Source organism: Neopsephotus bourkii, unplaced genomic scaffold (assembly GCF_033783945.1).
Source record: "Neopsephotus bourkii isolate Nb327-2 ecotype Australia unplaced genomic scaffold, CSIRO-AGI_Nbou_v1 NB_1358, whole genome shotgun sequence".
Classification (NCBI taxonomy): domain Eukaryota; kingdom Metazoa; phylum Chordata; class Aves; order Psittaciformes; family Psittacidae; genus Neopsephotus; species Neopsephotus bourkii.
This window is the reverse complement of record NW_026901837.1, coordinates 4,134,685-4,161,102: the sequence shown is the minus strand read 5'-3', so window position 1 is coordinate 4,161,102 and position 26,418 is coordinate 4,134,685. Positions and strand designations below refer to the sequence as shown.

The 26,418-nt window shown below is 37.1% G+C and overlaps 1 protein-coding gene across 2 annotated transcripts in view; it reads right to left on the bottom strand.

Annotated features, from left to right (window-relative positions):
- SLC16A10 (solute carrier family 16 member 10) overlaps positions 1–26,418 on the bottom strand; it is a 71,377-nt gene that overhangs the window by 4,776 nt on the left and 40,183 nt on the right. The window contains exons 2-4 of one of the 2 annotated variants that reach the window (XM_061366829.1): positions 24,043–24,187; positions 20,326–20,764; positions 565–708 (exon numbers count right to left, since the gene is read on the bottom strand). In XM_061366829.1, coding sequence (XP_061222813.1) covers positions 565–708; positions 20,326–20,764; positions 24,043–24,187 — 728 coding nt within the window. The remainder of the gene's footprint in view (positions 1–564; positions 709–20,325; positions 20,765–24,042; positions 24,188–26,418) is intronic. The other variant, XM_061366830.1, reaches the window with a different exon arrangement.

Here is a 26,418-nt window from a genome sequence, read left to right as displayed (position 1 = left end):
ACACCTCTCACATTCCCATGGCTTTATCATAGTGCACTACACACCAAGCATACTTAACACTAAAGTATCATCTATCAAGAAGAGATCCAAAATCCTCAAAAGGAAAACATGACCAAAAACCAAAAAAAACCCCAACCAAACAAAAAAAAACCCAAACCAAAACAAATACCCCCACCCCAAACAAATGAAAAAAAATAAAATAAAATAGCAATTGTCTGCAGCCATTATGAAATCATGGGATAAAACAGGGGAAGCAGAATCTAGAGAATTCCCAAAGGTCTTCTGAAATGCTAATGGTTAGTAATTCCTTACATTCCAAGCTGAAAACAGCCAGCACGTAGCAGACGTGTTTCCTTAGCATTAAAAACATAAAAAATATAATAAAAATTCATGAACTTTGCACCAAAGGCTCCTGGTATCAAAGCCCATACACTGAGTTTCATGGACCTTCGATGTTTCTCAGATTTGAGTCTCCAATTAGTTAATTCTGCTTACTTAATTGTACCTGCAACCAAAGCCTTCAGAATAGTTTGACTATTGCCGTGGAATGCTGTGAAGACATACCTGTAAGTAAACTTTTTTTGCACCGGGAATATAATCTGCAACTCTGCCAAAGATCAATCTGCCAACTCCTGAAGTAATGCCCAGACACAGCAGAAGCACTTCTTGTGGCACGTTGTCACCAAATCTGTCTTTTACATGCTGCATCTGTTTAAAAACGGGGTTAAAAAAACAAACTAGCTTTAGAATTAAAAGGAGGATAACCCTTAGAAAACTTGAGTTAAACAGAACTGATCTGTGAATCTCAGACTTACAAATATGGCTAAAAATGGTCAACTAAATTACTCTGCTTTTACAGATTTTAGAATAGTCTTCCACTGGCTTATCAGTATTAAGTGAAATACAATAAAACCAATCTAAACCACGTTGCTGCTTTATTCACAATTAGGAAACTTAATTCAAGAAACAATACGGCTGCATCTAACACCAAGAAAATTGAAAAGAGCCTGAAGTATTCTCCTCAACCCCATTTAATTTCCTAGTCACGGATTTAACGTAACGCAGAATCCACAAGGGCTGTCTAGAACTGGCTGCTTCACTGGCCAGGGCATGCTCTGAGGTCTGAAGGCACTGAATGATTAATGAGTATCATTGCAGTCTTGGTCTGTGTATTAAGACAGAGATGCATGCTACCACGCTTGTAAACATAGCTCAGGGCAGGAGCAAGAAGCAGAAGGGCAGAGTGTTGAAGGCCAAATGGTGCAAGTAGGAGATGCCTCCCCAGACTGCCACATCCTGACATGCACAACCACCATGACATCCAGGGGCAAGGAAGAGGAGCAGGAACTACCTGCAGTGCCAAACACAATAGCAAGCACTTGTAGGAGAGGGTGCAGTTACAGCAGCATTGAATAAGGCAGGCAAAGAATGATTTATCAGCCATTCCAATCTGAGGAACTACAGTATTGACTGATGGTCTTGACAGTAGGTCATCAACTATAATGTGATGAACTCAGTGTCAGTAATTCTAACCTTTCAAGTGCTGTTAAGGAAAAAAAAACAGTTCCACAGTATTGGCTGGTTGTGGGTTTGTAGTTTTTATTTTAAATCAACGATGAAGGCCAGAAATTACTCATAAGAAAGTTTTTTTGCACAATCACATTTTGAAATGCACATGGCAATACCAAACATGCCAAAGTGGGTGTTAAGAGATGCAAAAATCATTTGTGTAGTCTTGCAGTCTCTGTGCTCATACCTAGTTCCAAACAAGAAACTGTAAAGACTCGGAGGTGTGAAGAAGCAAAAAGAAGAGATGGATTTTAAGTAAAGATGTTGTAAAAACATTTGAGAGACCAGGGGACAAGAGGCTGACAGACCTGGATGGCAAAAGCCGCATACCAATTTTGTTATTAATTCCGATTATGTGATAATGTGTTGAACTACAGAACCCTTAATTTTGCATCTATAAAATCTCAAAGTCCAGTTTTAGTAAATACTTCTAGAGCAAAAGAGTCAAGATTCTTTCCTGGCCAGAGCCTTAATATAACAAGCAGAGCCTTCCCACCCTGCCACCCCCATTTCTCCAGCAAACAAGACATGCTGAGTGACGGCGATTTTCTTAAGTATAAAATCAGCTGGGTTTTGTTCACATGCCACAAAGTCTATTGAATCCAATATTCATTTGTCCCATATAATTGATTTTGTCAGAAAGGAAATAAAAAAAACAAGGGTTAGTGGTTTTGTTTTGGTTTTAAAAAAATAACTGCTAACATTAATTGAGAACAGATGCTTGCTCCTTCTATTTTTTAGTTTGTTTTTTCTTTGCTTTTTAAGACACATTTGGGAACAGAATATTATTTTGCATCTGGAATGATATTTCAATATAAAAGATAAGTTGTTCTATTTATTCCCTTTCTGTCAAAGGTGAGAAGAGGAAAAGCTGACAGTTTTCCCACCCTTACCTGTATGTGCCTGTCAGCACCTGCCAGCTCAGCCAGGAAGAGAAGCCAGAGTATTTTCTGCCATTCTTGTCACCTGTTCCACTTCCATGTTTCTGCAGCCTCTAGCTTGTTTAATTAACAGACCCAATTCACTCGCTCCCTGGAGGCTTTTCAAGAGGTAAGATAAAGCTCTCCATCTAGATAACTGTTAACCCTGCATCTGTAACAGTAGAATTTCTCAAAGGAGCACTCAGGGTGAAATGCAGTCCTTTTAGAGAAGTGGGAGAAAATAACCACTATTCATCTCAGTCTTCAAATATTTAAATTACAGGGTTTTGCTTTTTTTACCTTTCACCCCTCTGAAGCACACCCTTACATTAAACAGAGCTACCAGCTAAATGTAAGGAGAGGGGCAGTAGGCAGTGGCATAAGCCACCCAGATAGTTCAAGTCTCTTTCTTCAGAGGTTTTCCAGACCCAAGTGCACAAAGCCCTGAGCAACCTGTCTGATCTGAGAGCTGACTCTGACCCTTAACAGCATTCAATCTTCAGTGATACAGTCACTGAGCTGTAAGTAACAGCAGTATTATTAACTGAATATCTGAAAATGCAATGATTCAGGATTAATTCACTACTGTAAGTGCTAACTCATTATGGTCTTACAGACACTTCTTGTAAGAATAGGTTAAATATATTTATAATGAAGTAGTTCTAATGAGATTCAGATTTCCACATATTTTTAGCTGTCAGAACTACTAAAAAATCCCATGATGGGCAATTACTTGTGAATCTTCCCAGGCAGCATTTCATGCATTAACGCTCTTGTCATTGCAGAACTACACAGGCTGTAATTATATGACTCTAGGCATTATGTATGTCTATCAGTCAAATGGGGACCCAGGCACACAGACACATTGAAAGCCAAAGCATTTCCCTATGGGTTCCGCCTGCTCTCATTAACATAGCTAGCTTTTCACTCAGAGCTGCATGCATGCCGAATGGCAGGTCTGTTCTTTCCAAATGTAGAAAAGGTGAGAGCCAACCAGTCCAGACTAGCACGGCTCCTTTACTAGTTTTAAATAAGCTATCTTTGTTTTCCAAATCAAGATATAGACAGTGGACAACATAACTGAATGCATCCTTGGCACCAGCATTCTACCTTATACCCTTTCTCTCTTAATATCAACATAATGCATACACAGATCTCCAAATTCTCGTTATTGTTAGGATGAGACTAGAAAAAAAGGTTAACCACTCGGTAGTGACTGGAATGCTTTCACATATACTGTCTTGGCTAACCTCTGTCCATCCAACTGAGACCCAGATTTTGCCAAGATCTTCCACATACAAGGTGCACACATTTCAGCTGTCTTCATGCACTAAATCAAAGAGAGCAATCCGAGCGTAGCTGCAGTTCCTTTTTCCAAACACAAAGAACTTGAATCTGAATAAAGTGGTAAGGAACTAATAAGAAACAATTCTCTCTGTCAACTGCTTTCTTCCTGTGTATAGTCCATTTTAGGAATTTCCACTCAAGTAAAGCTGTAGTAGGCTAAATTCTATGCAATCTCTCACTGAAAGAGATGGCCAACAGCAATATGTAGCCTAGAAAAGTTTGAGCACACATAAATCACTATTTTCAAGTCCTGATGCAAATCCTGATGTCTGATACTTTCATTCACAACCAGTGTAAGGATAAAGGAAACATTTACAGAGTACTGCTGGTACCATTCATAAATCAGACACATCATTCCTAACTGCTCCAAACTAAGTTCCCTGAAAGAGTAGACGAGAGTTCTTTTGGTTTTGATTTTTCTTTCCAAGACAGGAAAGTAATCTACCCTGAAGTATAAGCACTTGTAATATCCAGAACAAGAATAATGTTTTTCCAGTACTCATTGGCCCTCTTAGCCATGCAACAATTTCAAATCCAGACACTCAAAGTTATTCTAGATTTGTATAATGTATGAGACTTGGCCAGCACTCTAGGCATGGCAATACGTCCCTAACCACCTGATTTGATTATTACTACCATGGCTTTCAAAAACCCATTCAGTATTACTAGATGAGATGATGGGTTTATTCCCTCACTCAAGATTTTTTTTCCCAAGCTGTAAATGCAAAAAAGGCAAAAAAACAATAATAAACTAAGTGGATGTCCACGTAAGAGTACTGGCAACTGACAGGACACAAGTGGAATGGGTAGAAGGATTATACTGATGTTAATCTTCAAGAGTGCAATTAGATCCTCAAAATTTCAGAAACATAAAAGCTTAGGTTTATTTCACTCACATCCACTGATAAAAACAGCCTCACTGATGATGTACAGAACTTTCTGTGCTGTTAGTGCCATCACACAGCAGCCTTCCTTCAATGAAGGAGTCAACCATATTCCTGAACAAGCTGATTCCTTCAAAGGCCTAGAGGAAAAAAAAACACTAACTGGTGGCCTTGATAAAGATCAAGAAATTTGCAGTGAACTGACCTGGCAGACTGAAAGTTTCAGGATGGGCTTAAAAAGAAAGTATAAAGTAACTCTGGACAAATCACCATTTATTCTTATAGATAAGGACTCACCACAAAAATGAGGGAGAAGGAAAAAAATATATATATATAAAAACTTGGTTGTCAGAGAACTGTATGATACCAGGCACAGGGAAGATAATTTAACACAAATACATTTCTGGTCCAGACTCCACCAAAGAATCTTTTGCTGATGAGCCAAAAACTAGAGAGCAAACTGGCAACTCCTGACTCCTGAGCACTTACTGAAACAAAGACCTTAATGCTAAGAGACATAAAATAGCGATGCTAAAACCTAATGCAGATCACTGTCAGGGAATGCCATCATCCTGAGATGGCTACAATAGCATCTTTTTAGAAATTAAGTGTCTTCACATGACAAAAATATGGGTATATATACATCTTCAAGATAATTCCTGTTTACATACATGCCACAACAGTGAGAATACTTCTTTATCTCTGGTCCATTTTATCTACATAATGAACAAGGAGAGAATTAAAGAAACAAGTTGATTGTTACATGGCAATCAGGAATTTTTTCTACTATTCCACTAGGTAAAGAAGATTAAACAGAATAATCCATATATCATGAAGAGACAGAACAAATATAATCTGAATTTCTTAAGTAAGGCTGAATATAACTTAACAGGTTAAAAGTTAAGCCTATTTAACATAAAAAGTTAAGAATTTAGATTAGGTTAAAACAGACTGAGGTTCACAATTACATAGTAAAGTAACTTTGTTGGGTTTTTTTCCCAAAGAAAAAATTGCTAGTCCTGAAGAAATTTGCCAGAAACAAGAATCATAATCATCACCATCTCAAAGCTGTTACCTTTAAGAGCCTGTGAAGGACAAGTATGATCCCAGGGATCAAAACAGGCAACTAACCCCATAAAACTTATATTGGAAAAACCCAGACCAATAAATGTTAACCAATAAATGGTTTTCCTACTTGGAGTTACAAACGCTAATTCTTTTTTAAGAAATTAAACCAGCACTTGTCTTGACATGACTGCCAATTTGTAGACCTGAAATATATTCAGGAAAGAGTACCAGAAAACATGCTGGGGACTGAAGAAAGCCTGAAGCATGGGGAGCAACTCTTAAACTGCAGCACAAGACAGTTCCATTTTCCACTCCATCTCTCAGGATATTTTCAGGTCCTATGCTTCAATAGTAGCTCCTAGAGATGCCAACAGGTACTGGAACCCACTGGAGCCACAAGAGACAGCATAAAGAAATGGGTACAAGGATACTGGTGGATTGGTGTGACTTAGGCAGCAGCAGCAAGACAATTAAGGCACAGACGTAACTGCAGAAGCTCATGGTGACTGAGAACAAGGATGAGGAGTAAAGCCAGGGGTAGGTAAGAACTGCTTACATGTAAATGAGAGCCAAGATTGAATGGTCAAATAACGTCCCCTTTTTTAAACATTTTTTAAATTGTTTCTCATTTGTGACTACAATCCACAGCTTGCAGTTTTAGTTCTGCTTGTTCTTTGTGGCCTACAGCCACCTGTTTCCTGGGCTTACCTTACTCTAAAACTCAACTAGCCACTACATCCAAAATTAGCTCTATCAGCAAGTCCTAGAGAGTTACAGGTCAATCACATTCACTTGAATTTCCAAAATAACAACAGGGGAGGAAAAAAAAAAAGAAAAAAAGACAAACAAAACCACACAAACACCCACCAAAAAAAGAAACAACAACCAACACACAACTCTTTTATCTAACCTCATAAGCTAAGGACCAACACAGAGTGGTGAGAAAAACATCCTAATTTTCCTCTGTTACATGGTAGGTATCAAACCTTGACAACAAGGGGAAGGACAGATTAACAAATCTTGACCTTGGCTAGCATTTAGAAATTCCCTCAAACAAAAATTCTTATGAACCAGACTGGAACATATGACTTAAATAGAACAACTGTAAACATGAGTGTTCAAACATTTGGAAAAGCTATTTTTAATTAGTGATTCACTGCAAACCGAATATGCCAAAGAAGGCTCCATAAAAACCTGCCCAAACCTATCACTATTTAACATTTTCATTAATGACGTGAACAGTGAAAAAGAGAATATACTTATTAAATTTGCAAATTACATCAAATGATAAGTACTGCAGGCACTGTAAAGAAAAAGACTGGAATTCAAAATTATTTTGGCAACCTAGCATATAAGTCAATAATTGAAATAAATGGCTTAATTTCCATAAAAAACATTATGAGGAAATAATATTCAAAAAACACTATATGATGTAAAAATCAGATGCATGAATACAATATGGAAGAATAATCTGGCAACAGATCTTTAGAGAGGGAACTGAAGGTTTAACAGCATGTTCCAATGTCATCATATTACAAAAATAATAGAATATTTATCAATTCAGGACATGTGACCTTCACATACTGCTCTGTACCAGTAAGGCCTCAGTTGAATTATTATGTGCTGGTTTGGTCATTACTCACTATTAAAGACATGGACCCAAGTGTACAGAATCCAAAAGAAAGATCTGGCAATAAGCAGAAGTTTAATGAGCATGACTCGCTTGCAGAAAAAAAATAAAAAAATTTAAAAGTCTTTTACCAAAGTAAGTCTGTACTCAAAATAAATGGGGTAAACTCAAAAAAATGGGTAAACCGGATAAAGTACTGGGATACCTCCACTCTTACTTTCTATGATTTCTGAAGTTATTTGATGAGTGTCTCGGAAGTCACAAATACATACTTACTGAGTGTTGTAACTTGATTTCTTTAATTATTATTTATTTTTTAGCTCTAGCTTGGTAAAACTTTCCTGCACATTTGATTAAAAGTAACCTTATGACTGAAGGAAGCAATTATCTGACATCACAACTTAAATTTTAAAGGCAGTGTTCAAGGCCAGGTTGGACAAAGCCTTGAGTGACCTGGTTTAGTGTGAGGTGTCCCTGCCCATGGCAGGGGGGTTGGAACTTGATGATCTTAAGGTCCTTTCTAACCCTAACTATTCTATAATTCTATAATGCAAGTCATTCTTTTCAAATCTTTGCAGTATTTACTAATGTGATAAAGTGTTATCGGTTTATAACACGTAATTAAAACTAAGCACATTATATGATATGCTATGATTAAGAAATTATGGGCTATCAAAGCAATGGATTAAGATAACTTATACAAATACCCAAGTAACAAGAAAATACTTCATTAACCACTGACGATTAATGTTGTGCACACCAGACTTTTTAGATAACCACCTTGGCTAATTTTTTAAGCACAATTTAAGATGGATTCTCAAAGCAGCTAAGAGGAGGAGAGCAACTAAAACCTAATATAGTAAGTTCATCCTCTTACAAAAATTAAAAGCTTATAGTATGGATTAATTTTATTTAGCATATTTAAGTAAAACTGCAATACAAGTCTGCTCCTACGCATTCAGTTTAGTCTTCCCCAGCTCTAAGAAAAATACATCTATTGTACTTGTCTGTCTAGTGATAATACCTCGGCCTTGACTTTTGAACAAATAAAGTAAAACTTCATTAGCCTAACTTAAAAATAAAAATAATGAGAACACTGAGAAGAGGAATACATAACTTTCTTTACTGTGAGGGGGTTGAGGCACTGGAACAGGTTGCCCAAAGACGTAGTAAATGCTCCATCCCTGGCAGTGTTCAAGGCCAGGTTGGACAGAGCCTTGGACACCATGGTTTAGTGTGAGGTGTCCCTGCCCATGGCAGGGGGGCTGGAACTAGATGTTCTTAAGTGCCTTCCCAACACTAACTATTCTATGATTCTACAACTCTATAACAGCATATACCATTTATCCAGAAATAAGTACAAGGATACACTAACAAAAGTGATTTCCTTCCTTAATTTTGCCTAAATTAGGAATTGCTAGATATATAGCATAAATTTCATAGAAAGCATGTATTTAGCTCTGACATTTCAGTTCATCAAAGCAGAAGGTAAGCTTACCACTGACTGTATGGGAGAACAAGTGGGACTGTGTATTAACCAATTAAATGAAGCAGTAAGTGAAAAAAGGTGAGTGCTAACACCATAATACAACAAGACCTGTATTAGAATATTGTGTTAGCTACAACATTTACATGTCACAAAAGAATGTATTCTCACTGCTGAGCTTAAGATGTCTGCCTTACTTAGCCAGCTAGTCTTCCTCACTGATTAAAAAAAAAAGGCAGATTCTTTGAGAGGCAGTTCAGAAACCTGACCCTGATGCTCCAAATTGCCCTCTGGAGAAGATTCTGGTTCTTTAGACCATAAGGATGAGTTAGTAAAACTAAAGGTCTTTGAGTCAAGTAAGGCAAATAAGTACCCCTCAGCCTGAGAAAAGTGTTGAAAGACAGCTAATAAAACTGATTCAAGGCCTCTGAAGCCTGCCACACTGAAAAGCTCACCAGGCAAGAACTCATGTTCTTTCTTCAACTACTCAGACAGGAAGATGAAAAAAGCAAAGAGAAACATGGGAAGCTGAACTAAGATCAGAATTAAAATAAGCATTTATTTACATCAGTAAAATTAACCAGGAACACAAAGCTTTTATTAAAGGATGGGTTTCCATTTTACAAAATAGCACTGCTACCTTAAGTAAATTTTCCAACCCATCAGTAGAAGTAGCAGTAAGACTACCAGACAAGATTGCATGACTCATTGGGAGGGGGACAACAGGGGAAAAGGGTATGTGCGCACACACACACACACACACACACACACACACACGAAACAATGACTCACTACAGTAGCCCCTTCTAAAATTTACAAAGATTGCATTTCTTACCTGTCTTGAACAGCACATACACAACTAAACTGGAGTTAACTGGTTAGTAAAGTAGGGAACCATCCATCCATCTAAATGCTACAATGATACTGTCATCTTCTAAGACAGACTGACTTCCTTACTCAACATATTTTTTGCTACTTTTATCAAGTTTTCAGGACTGGACTCCTTAGGTGAGTAAAATCAAAACACAGATTCTCAAACCTCTTTTTTCAACTGCCACATGTTTATGAGGGCATCCATAGCACTTCGATATCAGAGGTCTACTTGTGGACGTGGTTGCCACCACCTCAGCTTTTACAGAGCTGGTTGAAGCACCTGTCTCATTCTACTGGGAAATACAGAAGAAAGCTCTTGTGAAAGTCTCAATTGTAGATGAAATTCCCAGTATCTACCAGATCAGGGCCCAGAGAAATTGAATCAAGTAGTCATATTTTCATTTAAAACACCACAAAGATTATAATTATACTCTCCTGCTGTTCATAGATACAGACATTTATGTTTAATTTTCTTTCCTGCCTGGAGCAATCCAAAAACCATCTCTCCCTTTTCCTAGGAAATATTCCACTGAGTAGTAATGACAAATCTTAATCATTTAGAAAAGAACCTGAATAATAGCTCACAGCTTGACAATTACTGACAAATGAAAGAGTTAGGTTCCAGGATTTCCTCAAAGGAAAATTGAAAACACATGGAAAGAAATTTGCAGTCTGAACAGGATTTTAAAAAGCAAAGAGAGTTTCTATGCAGCAATTTTTGGAGCAGAAGTTGGGCACAAACAGGTCTGTGTATGAGTAAGGGAAGGTTCTTAATTGTGGTGATTTCTTTAGTCTGTATGAAGATGGAAGGAAAAAAGTGTGTCTCAGGATTCTGGGCACTTGTGGAACATGAATAGTTTAGTTCAAGTCAGAATGCTTCAAGCAACCAAAGACAGGATGCTGAGTTTACCATTAAAATAGGATTTAAAAGAGAGAGAATACACTTCACGATTTAATCTGACTTCAAACTATATGCTCTGTTTATTATTAGAATAATCTGTATTATTCACGAGTACATTGACTAGTGTGCTTTTAGAGACTGACACAATGGAAATTGTAATGTACTCAGACCTCTTAATCAGCTAGTACTGCACATACCTGAGGAAATCTGCTTTGCTCTTATCCTTCAACATCATCTTGCTGTTTGTACCTGAGGATACCCGCTACCTAGAATACTTTTTGTAAACTTTCATTTACTTCTAAAAAAACCCAGAACTATTTGTTTTATTCTTTTCAGTTTCTATTCTTTCTGTACTTTGGATTTTTATTCTTTTCTAGTACTTATTTGGAAAACTTTGTTTAAATATGCTTTTGTTACAACTACAAGCAGGAAGTAATCTCTTTTCCCACCTCCACCCACCCCAATGTCAAAAATGGACAGTCTAGCCAAGAATATATCTGCCAGATCAACACTGAGGAATACTGGGAAAGAAATGGGTGCACAAGATAGTTACAGAAGTGGATAAAGGGGGAAAATTTCACTAACCTGGGCAGTCAAACTGCGGCAGATGTTGAGATCTGAAGGGAGATAAATGCAAAGATTAGAAAAGCAAGTAAAGCAGAGGAAGCCACTGGGGTGTCAGAGGTATCTGCTTAATAATTATATTTGACCTTTACAAATCCAATGCCTTGTTAGTCTTCCACTGGAGACAAATATGGCAGATTAAGTGGATGACAAAGGCAATAGTGCTAAGTTTGACAACTAGACCTATAGTTTAAACTTCTTAGAGTAACTACAGTATAGAGAAATATCTGTTTGACACACAGTTACCTGTTAGTACTGAACATAATTTGAAATACATAAACCTATCATTACACAAAAAACTGAAAGATCCTGGGAAATAAAAGATGTGATAAGACTTCAGACAAACGACTGATGCAGGAAATATGAAGAAATGAACAGGTTTCTTGAACAGCAGCCCATAAAAGCAAGTGAATGTAGTAATGGAGGCTGGTTGTTTCCAGTTTGAGTAAAAAAAATATCCAGATGTAACAATCAGATATTAAATATTATTTTACACAAAATTCTAAAAGTAGCAAGTCATGACATAACACAAGTGGTTCACAAAACAGAGACAGTACTTACCTTACAAGAAGTAAATTTATTCAAGATGTGCTATGTGTATGCACTTTACTGTGGAGATGTTTAAGTTTAGAGATTTTTGGTTACTAGATTCCATGCAGTATACTATCATACCTTTCATCATACTTTGCACTCAGACATAAAGGACAACATTTATATCTGTGCTTCTATTTGTATCCACTGTGGAATCCAGGGATTTAGGACTTAAAGGGAGGAGAGAGGTACAGGATTAGGACCGTACACACAGAATGCACAACCTGAAGAACTTCACTTATTGCAAGATATGCAACTCCGTTCTACTATGGCTTCTTGAGCAGATGCGTGTCCCATTGCAGGGAATACAAAGCAACTATCACTTTCTATGCAGAGAAACCACTCTTACAAGAAGAGCAGATGAAACTGGTTTCTCAAATAAGAACTCTAACTTAGACATGCTGCACCTGACATCTTGTTGAACACAGCAAGAGTAGAGGAGGCTTGAAGAGTTACAAAAACATTTGTAAGCAATGTTATAGAGGATGATAGGGTCTTGTTGGGCAGAACATCAACTACTGCAATGAGATTAATCCTGACTATCTTACAGCTTGTTCCCATATGGTAGCTCAGATCTGCTTGGAGAATCTTGGGTGATTTCTATACACTTCATATTTTCCGGTATAATTTTTCTTAATGACCCAAAGCTTTTGCTTGGGGAGGGTGTAGTCTACAAGTGGAAAATTATTATTTTTCTAATTGAGCATAATAGAGACTATTTTGTTCTGACTAAATAAAGCCTTTCAAAATTTGGCTTTATAGAAGTTAAGACAGTTTTAAAGTACATGGCAAGAATTTCATCTAAGTTCCTAGACAAACTGTGGCTACAGAGGATCTAATGGACCTTGGCTCTTCATTTCTCCAAGTTGATTGCACAGGAGGACAGTTTTTACTGCCACATGTTCTAGGAGGCAAAAGTTCAAACATTGAATCTGCACAGTAAAATCTGACCTTTTCTTAAGAAAAACAAGGCATGTCAGTGACACAGAGTGAGAAATGGGTAGACACAAGTCAAAACGGCTGGTTGATAAAGAACAGAGTCGAAGGACAACTTATCCTGATTCATTTTAGGAAGGTGGCCCCATGTGGTAAACAATTGTAGAATAGTTAAATCACATGAAGGCAAGGATCTTACATTACAAGGGGGGGCATAAAATCTAAAGATCTGCGTTTTTTATAACCCATATCAGGAAGTCCTGCTATTCATTATGTTGTTTCTAAGGGGCAGACAAGGGAGAGTCACAACATGGGGGAGGATAAAACTTCTTAGCTAAAGAACAGGCACAAACTGGATGTTCCAGCAACAGATTAGGAAGTACAGACCAGCAGACAGCACTATCTTTTTGTCTGAGGACAGACTATCTGAGCAGAGTACTAGCCCCAGCAACTTCAAAGTAACACACGCAGAAGATCTGGAGACTAAGCCACACAGAGAACAGACTAATATTACCTGAGCTGTGTAATTCTGTGAGGCAGCCTAGAAAATCAGTTTGTCCATATGTATTAAGAAGTTCTTATGATTAACAAGTACTTTACCACTATTCCAACCACCTCCATGCCCCTCCCAGGAACAAAAATGTGTGTCTTGTTAGGATGGTAAAGACTTTTGAATGTAGTTTAGCTTCCACCTGAGAAGCAGACTGCCTAAATGATTTAACCTTTAAGTTCCTATCATCTGTTCTGATGAGATATATCTGAAATACATTGCTATAAAGCTTCTCTCTACAGAAAAAGGATCATGACCTTTCTCTCTGATAACAGAAATTACAGCTGCAGCATTGTTCATAACTATCTTTAAGCACAGAGGTTGTCTAGAGAACAGATTCCTGAGTTCTGAAGACAGTTTACATTTTGAAGGCACTGTATCTGTCACTAAAACCAGTGAGCTTCTCCAAGGGAACTTGCTGCCCCAGATATCAAAAGGAGGTTCCCCCACAGACACTTAATAAACTCTTCTAGTATTTCACAAGGGCAGAAGCATATATATATATGTATATATATATATATATACACACATAAAATACCTGCCTGTGGAACAGGCCAACCTTCAGCAGTCCATGTGATCACACATGCAGCCTGGTACGTGGCACAGTGTACATCTCCACTGTTGCATTTTGATCTGCAAGCCTGAACAGACTCTAGAACTTACTGCAGTAGAGGTACGCCCTTGCAAATGTGGAAACCAAAGAGGCCACCATCACCCTCATACCAATGGAAAAGGTTTGACTTCTGCAAGGGTTTAAAAGCCCTAGTGAGGTCTTTGATGAGGTCTCTAAATATTTCACCACTAAATATTGTCTGTAGAGAACATCTGTCTGAATTAGTCAGCTACCACAAAGACCTGGGTTAAAATCCTAAAAGCTGTCAACAAGTCAGATGACAAGGGCCTTGTTATTGTTAATGGTTTTGACCCAACAGCAGCTGAGGAACTTCACACATGTGGCCTTGTAATGGAAATGTTGAATTCTGAAAGTCATGACATAAGAACCAGTTTCAATTATGTTTAATTTCAGTTTGCAGATGAATAGATTTCGCCAAAGATTTTTTTTTTTTTTTGAGATGAAAATGAGTAATTTCCTACTTTGCAGAAACTTGCTATTGTAAACGTTGCCATTGGAAGGGCAGCTGAAACACCATGGGAGGCAATGAATAGGAAACAAATTGAACTGGAAGGATTATCCAGGTGAAAAAGAGCCCAAAATGACTGGGTAATGCCAACTCAAATGATCAAAATGGCCCAGTCCCCAAAGGAAACACAGCAAGGTTCTTGATCTGTGACAGTTGTTTATAAACTGAGCAGAGCAGGGGATTAGTGGCCTGGTAAGAATGCTTATCATCACTGGCATGTCTTTCCAGCCATTCCTAAAGTCTATAAAAAGAAAAGGCAGCCAAATTGATTGCCTTCATGCAACATATAATACCATAGGGAACAAGGAATCTCCTCTAAATTCTTCCAGACACAGTGTATTCCTGGTTTCATACAGCAAAGCACAGCACCACAGAGGACATATACACTGTGGTATTTTTATTTTCCAGTGAAAAACAGCTATACAGGGTTCACTACTGGCAGCCAGGCTTATTTAGAGACTAAACCTTCACTTATCATCACAAAGTTTCCTCAGGAATCTGAAAAGGCAACTGATGAGCAGAGCCAGCTAACCTATTTTCAAAAAAGATGCCAGCAGAGCCTCAGAGTCTGTACTTAAACAATGGCCCTGGGGCTGCTGTATCTCTCTGGAATACCTTTTAGCTGGTCATCTGCTTGGAAGCCTCTTTACTTTTCATTATGCAGTTGACGCAAGCCTTCAAGTAGAGACCAAAAATCATACTTTGTTTCTCAGTGGCAGTTTATAAAATCTGAGGCAGGTTCTACTTATCTTCCCCAAACATTAAGTCTGCAGTCTTGCTTCCCTTTTGTTGGAGATCCAGCTGAACCTATTCCTGACAAGTGCAGATTCAGAGTAGCAATGAGACTCTAAATCTTCAGTATCTATCTATGGAGGAGAATACATTCAGTATTTGGGTCTGCCTGAAGATAGATTCACCCAAGGAAGCTGTTTGAAAAAATGGCCAGGCACACCATTTTTTCAAATCTTAAACAAGCAGCACACAGACACAGAGCACACATTCCACATAGCTACTGCTAACCAAAAGTCTCTACGAATGCAAGTATGCACCCATCACAGAATTTGAATGTGGATAAGCACTGAAGTCAGATTTACACAGTAAATCAAGGAATAGGTAGCAAAGCAGGGTGAGAAATATTGAAGTTATTTTTCCTGAGCTATTCTGAAGGTTAAAGACAACAGTCAGTGTTATGGTTAACTTTCACACTGCATATCAATTATATACAAGCCTATAGCCATATTTAAACAACAAGCTTAACTTTCAAAGAAATAGAGTTATTCTTTAGAAGTGTTTTCTTCATAAAAACCACCTTAGACTTAGAAAAGTAAGCTTTATCAATACACATATTTTTACTGCGTTGTGCTAGGTATACTTTGCTCCAAATACACTTAATCATTTCCTTGAGATAGTCCTTTAAATACAACTTGGAAAGTGTTTTGCATTTCTGTTGTGGACTCATATTTTAAACCTGGATGAATTAAACTAGTTTTTATTTGGTTATATGCCTATTTTAGGGAGACGTTAAAAGAAAAAAACTCTCAAATCACTGCAGTTTAGACTAGTTTAAAAATTGAGAGGAATAACAACTATTTGATTTAGTAACCCTATGAATTACCAATTTGCTCTTCAACAACCTGAATTAATGCTTTAGTAGTCTCCACCCAAACCATTCCATATTGTAAGTCAAAACCTATTTATAGTATTTCTCACAACCCAGTTCCCCAAAAATCACATGGAATGGAACACCTACTAATGGAATTTGACACCAATTAAACTGGGATAAGAAAAGCTCTCCCCTTTTTGGTTCTCCCCTGTGAGAGCCAAAAGGAATATGATGCCTATTCTGCAGGCAGCTGTATCTACCAGTCAGAGACTGGTAGTTCTTGCCAGCTGCTTGTTATGAATCCTATATAGCCTGCCATAATTCACTTGTTTAGTTTTAGTTAGAACCTTACTCAAGAGCAGGTTATTTTCTCTGGTTTTAACAGCTTTTATTCTATCTAGAAAATATGGTACAGATGGTTAAAACTGTGAAGTCCTGGCTAATTCTATTATTCCAGAGCTTTTATTTCTGTCCTACTACAAGTGTCACAATGTGCATCCTCTTTTCTTCCAATATGCTTCAGGAACACAAGAGAGAGAAATCAGGGCTTGTCCCAGGTAGAGTCTCTGAGTACTTCTGAGGCACTAGGAGCTCCTCTGCTGCACCAAGCCAGCAGACAGCTGCTGATGTGCAGTGACAAGAGCGCACCAAGTCTGCAACCTCCAGTTGCCATGGAATGGTGACACACAATGACCAAAACCAGTAGGACCTGTAGCACCTGTCTTTCACCACATGGTCAAGAGCACCCAACACACTAGCAGAAACTGCCTTTCTGCGTGGGAAAAATGGGGCTTGATTAAGTGCAGCAACCAGCTATGAGGCCAAAGGGAAGAATTGTAGGCATGAGGCTCTGTACTGAAATGTTTTCTCTTAGGGCACTTGGAATCAGCATCCCGTTCGAACAGTCTAGCTATTGTTGGTCAACCCTAATGGTGGGAAAATTTCAAGAGTTTTAGCATGACAGAAACTGTCACTTGTCCAAGTGCTATATCTCTTTTACAGTATTGCTCCAGTTTCAAAAATATGCAGTAAACAATGGAACAATAGTACCTTTCATTTTCAAAAGCTGAGGAAAGTAATCTCAGGTTTGGTAGATGTATCAGCAGAAAGTTATTTTTTTCTTATAGTCTTTGACTTATCTGGAAGTACATACTTTTACATACTTCTGTCAGTACACAAAATGTGGGGTTTCTTTAATCAAAAAGTAGACAAAGCTGCGACTAAGGAAGTCCAGAGCTATCTACTGGAGTTGAAGTACCTGTGTTGATGGGCAGAATCCACGCTGTCCTTTGATGAAGACTAATCTAGACACTTTCCCAAATACAGATCCACAGAAACTCTCTAAGATTTTAAATAGTCCCCCAGCATGCATCACTGCCCACCAGCAATAAATGCTATGGTTCTTCACTTATGCATGTTTTCATAAAAATAAACACCTTTTTTAAAAAAACCCAACAAAATCTTAAATATATGACCTGGAGGTATTAAAATGTCTTTCATACTGGTCACTTACCCAAGACTGAAGGTTAGAAAACATCTTAATACATTCTGGAAACAGAAATACTGCTATTTATGAAATGCAAGTTTTAATTTTTATCAGTAATGCTAGGGATTATTTTATTAAACTATTTCTATTTCAAGTTTTCTGAAAGATTAGTGGGCATTCACATAGTATTTAATGGGCCAAACAGAAACCTCACATTGCTGTTACTTACATAGTTTTTTTTTTTTTAATCAGTGTAAACACATGCATTTTTATTCCAATTCATACTGTTTACTACCATCCCTATCATACTCGCTGATCAAAGTTTCGTTTAGGCTTTAAATATTTCAAAGTATGGTTAAGAGTCCTGGGTACATAACACAAGTTAAGTAGTACCTCAGTCCTCCATATATTGTTTGTGTGTATTGAAAGGTACCTAAACTAAGTTTTGCATTGAATTTAAATCAAACGTTTTAAGATACTAAAGAAAACAAATAAAGCTAGTTTCCATTTAATAATGTGATCTGCAAAGCCAAGAATGGAACTTAAGCTTCTTATTTAGAATGGTTTTAAATAGAAGCAGTGGGAGCTTACTGTAAATTATTTAATATTTTCCCTCTCTGGTTTACAGGAGGACCATAGAATTATACAGGAAAATTAAGTATTTAGAGACAAGCAAATTAAAACAAAAACTTGTGGTTTCAGGAGGTGGTTCTGATAATAAAGCTTATCAGGGAAGAATTCCTAAGAGCTGGTGAAGCCTCTCCTCTCAAAAGTGGCATACAGAACAAACTGACTACCACTGAAGACCGTGTTATAAATAGTTCAGCATACTTCAGCTTCATGGTTCCCCTGAAACTAAGGGGAGAAAAAAAAAATAAAATCCAACAAAAAAATCTGGCAAGCTGCCATTTAAATCTGAGCATTATTTTGAGGTCATCTTCAAAATACCAGATTCTAACCGTACTGTTTTCTAGTGTTGATCAAGCATTGTATCAGAAACCACATTAATCGAGTTGTTTTCCTCTACTGCAGCTGTATTTTGCAATCAGAATTTGTGCCAATCTGATATAGGATAGGGGGAAAAAAAAGTGCACTCAGCAAGAGTGAAAGCACACTATAAAAAGAAAAATAATATAAAAATAGAGGGGTTTGTCCTCTGTCAGTCAACCAGCAGCTTCAGTCCAGTCTAAAACTAAGAAGCATGCCTACAAGCATCTTGGTAAGAAGTTGTAAGCTGTTTGTTAAATAAATGTATTTTAGAGATTCTATGTGACTGCTTATATAGCCTTGTTTCTCTGTTCTCTGCAAGTGTTGACAATCATTTACCACCTATCCAAGAGCTTTCTCTGAAACATCCCCCTTATTCTCCTCTGAACACTGTTTTATTTCAAAACATCTCTACAACACTTCTGGGCAAACAGCGTAAGATGTCACAACAGCTTAGTCATCCAATTGTACAGTCTTTTGAAACAGTCTAATTCCAAGTGTTGTAGAAAGAGATCTACACAATTAAAAATTAAGTAACAAGAACCAGTCATGAATAAAAGGCCTTTTACAGCTGCTCAAAAACCAAACCATCCCCCACCCTAAGGTAATTTTTAAAACGAGTATCTGATGCAGTGTCAGTAACCTTGCCAATGTATTACCAGAAAGCAGTGGCAGCACTTGTGATACTGTACACAAATCCATGGGCTTTTAAGGAGTTGAAGACATTTACTATAATTACTTTTACTGTTTTATCATGGATGAATAATAAAAACTAACATGATCCTTCTATCTTTATAGCAGGTATCAGTTCATGCTTTTTATCAAGATCTCTTGAATATAAGGATGTGTAATGCTCTAAAGTAGAGCACCCCATTGCAGGTTGTGGGCTTTGGTTTCTTTTGGCTTGTTTTTTTTCCCCTTTCCCTTTTAAGCCTTTTAGTTTGCACCTCTTCAGCTCAGACAGCACTACCAGGAAGCTGTCCAAAAATAATTCACCACTTAAGTAAGCAGTGCAGTGACTGCCAGCCAGATATGTTTCATGCAATGCATCTCCCAGTTGCCTCAAAAAAAAAAAAAAGAAAAAAACCCAAACCCTACTAGGGAAACAAGTTAACTTTACTACATGTATAAGATGTTGCTGATGGACAGCTTCCCCATCATCAGAAGCTAACATTGTATACGACAATGAAAACCAGCTGAAATGGCAGTTAGAAGCACCACATAACAGAATTAATTATATGAGTGCTATAGCAGTAAACAACAAAGCTAAAGTTTGAGACAGGGAAATCCAAGTATTTTTCTTTTAATAAACCTGGAAAATGGTCAACAAAATACACCGTAAAAATTGCAAATTTTAACACACACCTCAACTTAAGGAACAAAATTTAGAAGTTTTACTTCTTTTCTCTTATTCACTCCTTCCATTACTCCACTGAAATACACAAATATCATTGACCATGTATGCAGCTCTACCAATACTTTTCTAATGCCTCTTTTCATGGTTAAAGCATTTTAAACCCTAGACTGAGAACAAGGAACTAAAATTTTAACTGACTCCACTAACAGTTCCGATGGGAGCCCCCTTAACCACAGACAACATCAAAATTAGTCTCATGTTTTTCCCTAACACAACAACTTGCAACAATTATTGCTTCCTATCATCTATCACACAAAAGAAAATAGCTGTAGTTTTAAATACATCATATGTAAGAAGAAACATGCACTTACCAAGTGAACATAAGGCACAAAGTATCCAAAAATTGCTGCTGGAATCCCAAAAGCCCAGATTCGGTAACTGAGAATTCTGAAAACTGAAAAATTACAAATCTTTTTTCCAGGAGGAAATCCGAACTTTCCCTTCTTTCCTCCCTCTGTGTCTTTGGCGTTGGAAACAAGGGGTTTGTATGTAAAGCCAGCCAGGAACAGAATAAACATGAGGATGCACAGGACCCGCAAGGTGTTGCATAGACCAACAGAATCGATCAAAACTCTCAAGAGGAAGGGCAGTGACACGGTGAACAAGCTGCTGCCTGCAGTGACAATGCCATTCACTAGTCCAAGGCGTTTCTTGAAATAGTGCCCCAGAATGACCAAGGACGGCTGGTATGCGAATGAGCACCCACAGGCGAATAAAACTCCATAGGTGAAATACAGAGGTTCAATGGCGCTAGGTCAAAAGAAAAACGAAAGAATCCTTAGTGTTTGTACAACACCGTATGCTCGCACGCACCTACCATACGCAAGACACAGTTTTTCAATGAATTGATACATTTACAGAAGTTAAGAGTTTGTATGTACTTATAGTTGAAATACACTGTGTAAGTATAATTCAGCAATTATTCCATTTCCTTCCACTAAGATTTTCACAGAATTAACTGAACAGATAAAAGAAGTAATATTATATTTAAGTATAATTACACTAAATAGTCAGACTAAGAGAAAGTTAAAAAAAAAAAAAAGTCATTGTCAGGGTGAATTAACCTAATGTAAGTTCAACCATTGCTGGGGGTTTGGCTTTTTCTTTTGCAGAAACTGTATTGGTTTGCTTTTCGCATTATGTCACTGTGCTAGCAGTTTAAATGGAATACTGAGAACTCCCCCTGAACCCAGAAAATCAAGTATTGCATAGTTTATTATAAAAATAAAACAGCAAAAGCAGTAAACGTCATTAATAGTGAAAAATAAGCCAAAAATCCTGTCAATTTTTTATAACATATTAGCAAATGATAGACTTTAGGTATTAAATTTCTTAAATATTCTTGTTTTAATTAAATATTCAAAATTCAGTGTTTTGACCAGATATTGGATATGCTAAGAAAGGAAAAGCACACTAAAAAAATGAAATATTTTCACTCATATCAAGGACCTCCATCATGAGGCTCTCCTCCATACCATCTCCTATAAAACTGAAATGAAGCACAGCCAGTGTATTAAATAATGGGCAGACATCTGACATTAAAAGGCACTTGTGTGAGAAACCTTAACAGCATGAAATAACAATGTTAGTATAATTAATTAGTATTATAGCATTAATAAGTCAAAGGAAACTTTTTTTACATGTAGATGAAGGAAGCAACATGTAAAAAATGGCTTTTATACAAGATTTGAGGTGGAACATGCTGACTGACTTAATTACTTTAAGTACTATGCTTTCAAGGTACCGTGGGCTCTTTTCTATCAGCTAACAACTGCTTTTAAAGCAATTATAGAAAATTATTTAATCTGTTTGCCAATATATTAACTTTTTTTTTTTTAAAAAAAGAGCTTTTTTAATAGGCTTCTTATTGCAGATTACCCACCAGCATCCCTCTGTAAGCTTCCCATGCATTAAGGAAATTCTTGGAAAATTGTATTTGACTAACAAAGGTCTGACACCAGAACTCTGATTTTGTATATTGTATTGAACATACACAAGGTAAGAGAGCAGAAACAGCATACAGGGGAAAGACTGATTACCTTTATCAATGCAAAATAACCAGGAAAAAATAGAAACAGAAGTTACAAAATGAGAGGAGGAACCTAATGCATTAGAGATAGGAACTTCTGCATACATCTGTAGATTCATTACAAGAATTTGCAGCATGGCATACACAGCAATATATTTTCCTGTATTACATATACTCTTACATCTCAGTTTCCTAAGAAATAAGATTACAGTAAGAAATAAGTATGTAACAAAAGCAGTAAATCAAATTTACATTTATCTACTGTATAATATTTTACTTTCAGAACACTGATTTCTGTATCTGAACTATACTCCCACAATTACCTGGTGACACCATAAGCATGTTTAGTGTAAGTAATAGAACACCAAGAATGCACAGTAACATGGCATGTACTCTAACAGGACTTCACCTCAAAGTATTCCTCAAATTCTGAAACAAAATTCAAATAAGCTAAAATATTTTTTAAAACTTTACAAAGTATTCCTTTTGCATTCCTCTTGTGCCCTTGTTCCATTGGGTATAAGGGAAACACAAGGATGACAGCATTTGTCAAAAACAAAAACAAACAAACAAAAAAACTTTCCTTTTTGAAATGTTTTCATTTATTCGACTGTTTTAGTATTCATCACTTAAACACACTACTGAGAAGCAAAGGGGAAAAAAGACTTTTCCAAGATGCGTGCTTTTAGTTTTAACCTCATCTGTGGTTAACAAGCCTCTTAAAACATCTAAGGAAGTAGGGGTTGTGTTTGCTTGCTTTAATAAAATAAAGGAAAATATTTGCACTTGGATTAACACCGCCAAATCAGAAGCTTGTTCAAGTAACAAAGCTTTCTTTTTCCCCACAAATGTAAATTATTCCAAGAATAAATATAAACACTAGTCTCAGTACCTAAGACAGAACTATTTGTCTTCTCCTGTAAACCTGTGTATAAGCTTCCATATTAGAGAACATATGCCCAAACTAGATGTATTAGCTCAGACATAGTGCCACACAGCATGGCTATTCATCCGTCTGGTTCACAGTACAAGGAACATAAAACACGTTTCCACCAGCCTGCCTCTAGATACACTTTCATCTTCGTAGAAACTCTTCTGAATTTTTGCTTTTGGTTGTTCCTGCACTTACTCTGCTAAGGGTGGAATAAAAAGCAGACTGAGACCTACAGGTAACTGTGGCTTATTTTCCTGCTATGCTACTTCTTACTCTATCTTCACTAACCAATTTCTGCTGGTGATTAGAATAAATGAGTAATTTCCTGTTTCCTCATCTTCTACTGGACATGTCCAAGAAATCAGCTGCTCTTGAACTTCTTAGGGTTTATTCTGCAAAAGTTACAGAAATGTATAAAATGAAGTGTAATCTAGAGGAAAAAAGAAGCTCAACTACAGTTCAAGTTTTTTCAGTAACACAAGAAAGAACTGCAATTTTCTTTATAAAGCCACTAAGCCCTAAGTATACATCATTATACTAAGGTTTTTCACTACCTGTGTTTGGCAATAGGACAAGTAATAATAGAAAATATCAAATTTTACTAGAACCTTAACACCTTCATGGAGGTTCTACTACATATTTATCAACATTAAAAAAGTGTTTTAAAAGCAAATGGAGAGGACAGGATGCGGGAAGGAAGACAGTGTTTTGTACCCATTACAGTACAGCATTCGTTAAGAAACATATAAGTTTATTCAGGACAACGCTGTTGATCTTACAGGATTATTCCTGCTGCTGATACATTTATATATACTGGTTCCTGTTAAATAGGGATTGCTGTTATAAAGTTATATTTTTCAAATTATTTTCAAGTTGAAAGTACCACTTGAGAGTTTTCACAAGTCATAGTTAGAAAGACAAAACCAAAACCAAATAAGCCAAGGTTCCTACTCTAACAGATAAAGTAGCACTGCTTACTCTTTCATATTGTGCTCATAGTATCAGAATTACACCCCCCACCATTAAATTGACAAAATACTTCAAGGGTAAAGAAAATTTTTTTACCTTACAAAAGAACTTGAAAGGAGTCCAACAAATCCTACTGCAGCTCCAACAACAGCTACGTTTCGACAACCAAACAGGTCTGTGAATATGCTGACTATCGGAGAACAGAAGAAGACCATCCCCATAGAAAGAGAGCTCACCCATGCTGCAGAATAGAAAAACACAGCATTTTAGAGGACCAAGTGATTTAAACTTTCAGCTAGCATTTCTTTTGGTTCAGCAACATACAAGCTTACATGAAAGTTGGGGAAAAATTGGGTAAATTTTAAATATGTAAATAGATTTAAAAATACATTTTCCTAACATGGTAAAAAAAGCCTGAATAATTTACATAATCAACTAATTTAGACTTCACCAGCTCAAAGAACGCAGTTAGCTACAGAAGTAGTTATTGCTTTTATTTTTTTAAATAACAATTATTCCTCCAGTAAGCCTAGTATTCAAACTGATGACTAAAACATTAAAAGATACCTTTGAGGCTCCATACCCATTCTGACATCAATCAACACATTTCATTTAATTCTTAACTTTAATGACTCTAAGAAGATTTTTAACTTAATTACATAGATCTAGATCATACTGAATGATAATCATGAGTAAAAGAAATAAAAGGCTTTTATGCTGTAATATACACATTAGAAATAGGATTTTACTTTAAACAAATTAAAGCTAGTACAAGCATTTCCATATTTAATGGGAAAATGTCACTACATCTGATGGTGCTCCAGTTCTACAGACATTGTTAAAACTGTACTGGTTTTATAAATATTATAAATCATTATGAATATTAGATCATTAAGATTCAGTTCAGGTGAGTACACTATGGTTTCTGCCACAAGTGTGATGTTTTACTCCAAGTGTACTAAAAATATCTTCACGTAACTTCGGCAGAAAAGAATTTTATTCATTTTGAATTATAAGTTAACTCTGTGCTTCACTTCATGCAGGGGCTCAGAACCACGTCATTTACCTGCTATCATCTATTCATTCTTTCAAACACGCATCACTGATGTTACACCCAACAGTTCTCCCAGGACATAAACGTAAATCAAGCTGCTGTAGCATAAAAGTTACAACAAATATATTCAGGTAGATAAACATCCCCATCTATTTGGGGGGGAAAAAAAAAAAAAAGGTCTAAACAGGTAGTGGAGAAGCTAACGATGCAAGACGCACTGAAAAAAATATTATAACTTTTTTGAATTATGCAGAGGATGAAAGATCTCTTTCAACCAGGAATGGATTAAAATCTGTGAAACTGTGGGATTTTTCATCATATCTCTCCTAAAGACACAGCTGGAGAATCAATATAAAAAAATATAACCAAGAAAGCTAATAAAGAATATTTGCAAGTACATCTATCAATATCAAGACTCCATGGTGTTGTTAAAGTGCCAGTAAGCCCTCCACATTGATGAAGACCCCATTGTGCAAGGCACTGAAGACAACAGCAAAACAAGCAAGCAAACAAAAAAAAAAATTGTTTCTTCAAAGAATTCACAATGTAAATGGAAGACAAAACAGAGCAGATGGCTAATAAAAACCAGAAAGGAGAGTATAAGAAACCAAACCTTTATTTTAGGGAGAACAATGGTCTCAATGAGCCATGACCTAACTGTTCGGTGCAGGGGGACTGTTATTGGGGTTTTTTGAGCATGAGATAAATATAATGGAGTTTCAAGTTGCAATTTGAAGAAGAGCTACCTCTATAGGCATTTTCTGGGTACAACTAACCCAGACAAGATCGCCCTGGCAGCCTTGCACCTATGCAGCAGAAGCTTGAGCTTCTGTTTGAAAGGAAAGCACAAAAGACTAGGAAGAACAGGGCCACTGTGACACTGACTGAGAGGCAAAGACTATGAAAGGTCTGTCCTTTCTCTTCCTCTGCTGTCAAGGAAGGTTCAAATGCACATTGGGTGTAACAAGAGATGATTTAAGAGAGCTGTCCTATCTTACAGCACAGATGGCTCCTGATGCTGCAAGGCAACATAATACCAACTACAATTTGTAAGCTGTTCTCATACAGCAGGGAGACCAGCCAGTTACAAAACTTCCAAGAAGTCCAACTTCTGCAAGATTCCTTACCTTTTTATTTATCCCTCCCAGAGTGAGCTATATAGAGACTGCAGTTCTCCTGTCCAAAGGGAACTGCAGACACTAGGAAGTAGTATGTCCATGACTTCCTGCCATCCCCCCAAGTAAATGGCAGCCCCACAACCGTAAGCAGACCTCAGCATCTCTGCCTGACTTGCAGGGCAGCACTAAGAATCATGGAGTACATGTGACACCTGGGATATCTGCAAGGCCAAGAGAAAAGTCAGCTAAATCTTAAGTGGGCATTACAAGACTGACACCATCATCAGATTCACAGTGGTA